Source organism: Ammodytes marinus, assembly GCF_949987685.1.
Source record: "Ammodytes marinus genome assembly, chromosome: 18".
In the NCBI taxonomy this organism is placed as follows: domain Eukaryota; kingdom Metazoa; phylum Chordata; class Actinopteri; order Uranoscopiformes; family Ammodytidae; genus Ammodytes; species Ammodytes marinus.
Window position 1 is genome coordinate 16,080,423 of NC_137222.1, and position 4,498 is coordinate 16,084,920.

Here is a 4,498-nt window from a genome sequence, read left to right on the forward strand (position 1 = left end):
CAATCACTGCCACACACACCTGATTGTAGTGCGTGAATCAGTCACTATTCTCACAGAGCCGAAATATTCCGTGCCCTCACAGCGCTGCCTTGAATGCTCCGTTGGGGGCACAAAACACCATCAAGCTATCTCTGGACATGCCTCAACATATCATGTCTGTGTTGTCATCGTAGTAAAAGTTCTGATAACAACTAGCTAATTACAGGGACTTACCAGATGGAATCCACCCGGACTTCCGTTCAGGTTTGTTTGCTTGCTTCTGTGTGTGTGTGTGTGTGTGTGTGTGTGTGTGTGTGTGTGTGTGTGTTTTTTTTTTTCCAGTAGTCCCTTGCTCATGAGGCCATACAGTCTTCCAACATAGGGACAGATTGTGAAATCCTTTCTCAGTTGAGGACATTTTGCCACTTCAGGCCTGTTTAGGGTTTTGATTTGCAACTAAATGTGTACATTTGAGTTCATTGACGCTTTTACCACAGACATGCTGGTGGAAAGACACATTACTCTCCATTCTCTCAGTGGAACTTTTAACCGGTTTACACTGAAAAACATTTTGGAGGGATTGGGGACTTTAAACCAATAGTATGTGAGGACTGGTTTTTGTTTTTGTAAACCTTTTCCAAGATGGTATGTTTGACCCATGTATCTCCAAACTTTCTGAATGTGGAGATACATTTTTTTTTATATACAGGTCCTTCTCATATAATTAGCATATTGTGATAAAGTTGATTATTTTCCATAATGTAATGATAATAATTGAACTTTCATATATTTTAGATTCATTGCACACCAACTGAAATATTTCAGGTCTTTTGTTGTTTTAATACTGATGATTTTGGCATATAGCTCATGAAAACCCCAAATTCCTATCTCAAAAAATTAGCATATCATGAAAAGGTACTCTAAACGAGCTCTTAACCTAATCATCTGAATCAACTAATTAACTCTTAACACTTGCAAAAGATTCCTGAGGCTTTTAAAAACTCCCAGCATGGTTCATTACTCAAAACCGCAATCATGGGTAAGACTGCCGACCTGACTGCTGTCGAGAAGGCCATCATTGACACCCTCAAGCAAGAGGGTAAAGGCCAGGACACACCAGCCCGAAAATCGCCGTCGTTGAGTCGATAGGGGGTCGGGAGACGAATCTGTTTGGTGTGTGCCGTGACGTCGGCCGACGTAGAGGTCGTCGGGCTTGTTTTGAGCCGATTGAACATGTTCAATCGGCAGCCGACCGTCTTTCATTTGGAGCAATTTGATTGGTGGAGGGCTAGCGAATCAGTGAAGCCCGGAAGTGAGGCGGGTAGCACAAATAGCTAACAACAGCTAGCCATCGTTTTAATGTGTTTGTTCGTTTCGTTTTGAGAGTACTCACATGCATCAACCCTTGTTGACTGCTCGACACCATGCTCGACACTCTCTGCTAAAAATTGTGCTCTTATGGTCCATAAATATAAATACGTATTTCTATCTATGTTTATGCTCTAGAGAGCTGTCCCATCATTTCCGGCTTTCGTATTTTTTCGGGCCACAATACAGATTAGCGCCGCCTGCTGTTATGGAGACATTACGTCCCGCGCAAGCAACAGAGCGTACGGAAAGTCAGCAGTCAGTTTGGTGTGTTCTCTGGCCGCGACGGGAAGCCTGGAGCTTCCTGAAAAGGCCGACTCCATTTTTTGCGTAGTCGGAACAAGTAGAAACAAGTCGGACTGGTGTGTCCTGGCCTTAAGACACAGAAAGAAATTTCTGAGCGAATAGGCTGTTCCCAGAGTGCTGTATCAAGGCACCTCAGTGGGAAGTCTGTGGGAAGGAAAAAGTGTGGCAGAAAACGCTACACAACCAGAAGAGGTGACCGGACCCTGAGGAGGATTGTGGAGAAGGGCCGATTCCAGACCTTGTGGGACCTGCGGAAGCAGTGGACTGAGTCTGGAGTAGAAACATCCAGAGCCACCGTGCACAGGCGTGTGCAGGAAATGGGCTACAGGTGCCGCATTCCCCAGGTCAAGCCACTTTTGAACCAGAAACAGCGGCAGAAGCGCCTGACCTGGGCTACAGAGAAGCAGCACTGGACTGTTGCTCAGTGGTCCAAAGTACTTTTACAAATGAAAGCAAATTTTGCATGTCATTCGGAAATCAAGGTGCCAGAGTCTGGAGGAAGACTGGGGAGAAGGAAATGCCAAAATGCCTGAAGTCCAGTGTCAAGTACCCACAGTCAGTGATGGTCTGGGGTGCCATGTCAGCTGCTGGTGTTGGTCCACTGTGTTTTATCAAAGGCAGGGTCAATGCAGCTAGCTATCAGGAGATTTCAGCACTTCATGCTTCCATTTGCTGAAAAGCTTTATGGAGATGAAGATTTCATTTTTCAACAAGACCTGGCACCTGCTCACAGTGCCAAAACCACTGGTAAATGGTTTATTGACCATGGTATTACTGTGCTCAATTGGCCTGCCAACTCTCCTGACCTGAACCCCATAGAGAATCTGTGGGATATTGTGAAGAGGAAGTTGAGAGACACCAGACCCAACACTGTGGATGAGCTTAAGGCCGCTATCGAAGCATCCTGGGCCTCCATAACACCTCAGCAGTGCCACAGGCTGATTGCCTCCATGCCACGCCGCATTGAAGCAGTCATTTCTGCGAAAGGATTCCCGACCAAGTATTGAGTGCATAACTGAACATAATTATTTGAAGGTTGACTTTTTTGTATTAAAAACACTTTTCTTTTATTGGTCGGATGAAATATGCAAATTTTTTGAGATAGGGATTTTTGGTTTTTCTTTACTTTTTTGCCAAAATCATCAATATTAAAACAATAAAAGGCTTGAACTACTTCAGTTGTGTGTAATGAATCTAAAATATATGAAAGTCTAATGTTTATCAGTACATTACAGAAAATATTGAACTTTATCACAATATGCTAATTATATGAGAAGGACCTGTATATATACTTTTTTGGGCATTTTTATGCTTTATTGACAGTTCAGAGAGACAGAGGTGAAATGGGGCAGAGAGGGGAGTGACATGCAGAGAACAACCGCGGGCGGGAATAGAACCCGGGTCTGCTGCTGGGCCCGGCCCGGGGGGGGGACACCCTACCAACTGAGCTAAGGGCACCCCCGAGATACGTGGTGGTTTTGACTGGACGGGGAAAACGTGCTATTTTAAGCTGAAAACTAAAACATCAATCTAAAAGTGAACATGGCCACCGTGTTCATGATCATCCTCCACTGTAGCGTAATGCTTTCCTTCTTGCCTTAAGTATTTCATATTTAAAATCTGTACTTTAAGGGCCTGTTTCGCAGACATGGAGTAAGCCTAGTTATGGGCTAAATTGTACTTTCAATGGACAATCTCCATTAAAAATACCGTTTAGTACAGGACAAGGCTTAATCCATGTCTGTGAAACTGGCCCCTAAATCTATCATCTATTGTTATCCTTAGTTTTTTCTCCCTCCTCCTCCCATTTTACAGAGGACTTTGCTGCCTACTTTGAGAAATATTTCAAAACCCGTTCCCAGTAGCTTTTATTTTATTTTCCCATGCCTCCTTCCTCCTCTATTCCCACTGACTGTTCTCTGCCAGCACAGCTATGACACAATTGTGTGGGCCTTGACCTTAACCTAATCTGTATTTATTTGAAATAGTCGGGAGCAGACTTAAACTAAATCTGTTTAATCTTTTGTTTTCTTTGTATGTTTTTAAATACCGATTTAAAGTCAGAAAAAAAAGCTATGGGACGGAACCCTGTCCTTTGAGAGATAAAACAAAATCTATTTCGCATAAGGTCAGTGTTTTAGATAAAAATCAATAAATCCTTCAAATGCTTTTATGATGCTTTAATACCCACTAATGAACCATTTGGTTTAACATTTTAATCCTTACCATTTCATTGATTTGGTGACCTTTGTGGTTACTGTAGAAAAACCCTCATTGACCAGCTGTTTTCAGAATTAGAACAAAAGAACAACGGTTTACTGTGCATGCAGCCAAAGCAACTCATGTCGTCTTAAAAAATAATAAAGTTGAAATGAATTGCACCTGGTTCCATGGGAACGGTACAGGAGGTGCCCCCAGGTTTCCCCCAGAAAAGTCATTAGTCATGGTGGCAGTAGTGCTGCACGATTTGGTCAAATTGAATTCAAAATAACTTAATGGTGTAATTAAATACACTCTGGAACTCTTCGTCACATGCTGCATCATTCCTCGTGAACTTTTTGTGCTTAGAGCAGTTTGAATACAGCGTGGGAATGGTGGACCCCGCAACTTACATTAAAAACTTTTTCAATTCCACATTAAATGGCTGATGCTGAAAGTCAAGGAATGGGTTTCATATCATGAAAATCTTAAGGATAAGAACTTTTTTTTAGGATAAAGTTTACTAAAGAAGTCTCTGTCTGTCTTTTTCAGATTGTCCTTGCTGCCAAACCAGAGCTACAGTGACAATGGACGGACGATACTGGCCAACGAGCAGGAGTCCCAGGACTCTCTTGGACCACTATGA

General features: G+C 42.8%; 1 protein-coding gene across 1 annotated transcript in view; it reads left to right on the forward strand.

Annotated features, from left to right (window-relative positions):
- LOC307265432 (5-hydroxytryptamine receptor 4) overlaps window positions 1-4,498 on the forward strand; it is a gene marked incomplete at its 3' end in the record, with an annotated part of 34,585 nt that extends 30,087 nt beyond the window's left edge. Inside the window, exon 6 of the mRNA XM_080047176.1 lies at window positions 4,405-4,498. Coding sequence (XP_079903302.1) covers window positions 4,405-4,498 — 94 coding nt within the window. The remainder of the gene's footprint in view (window positions 1-4,404) is intronic.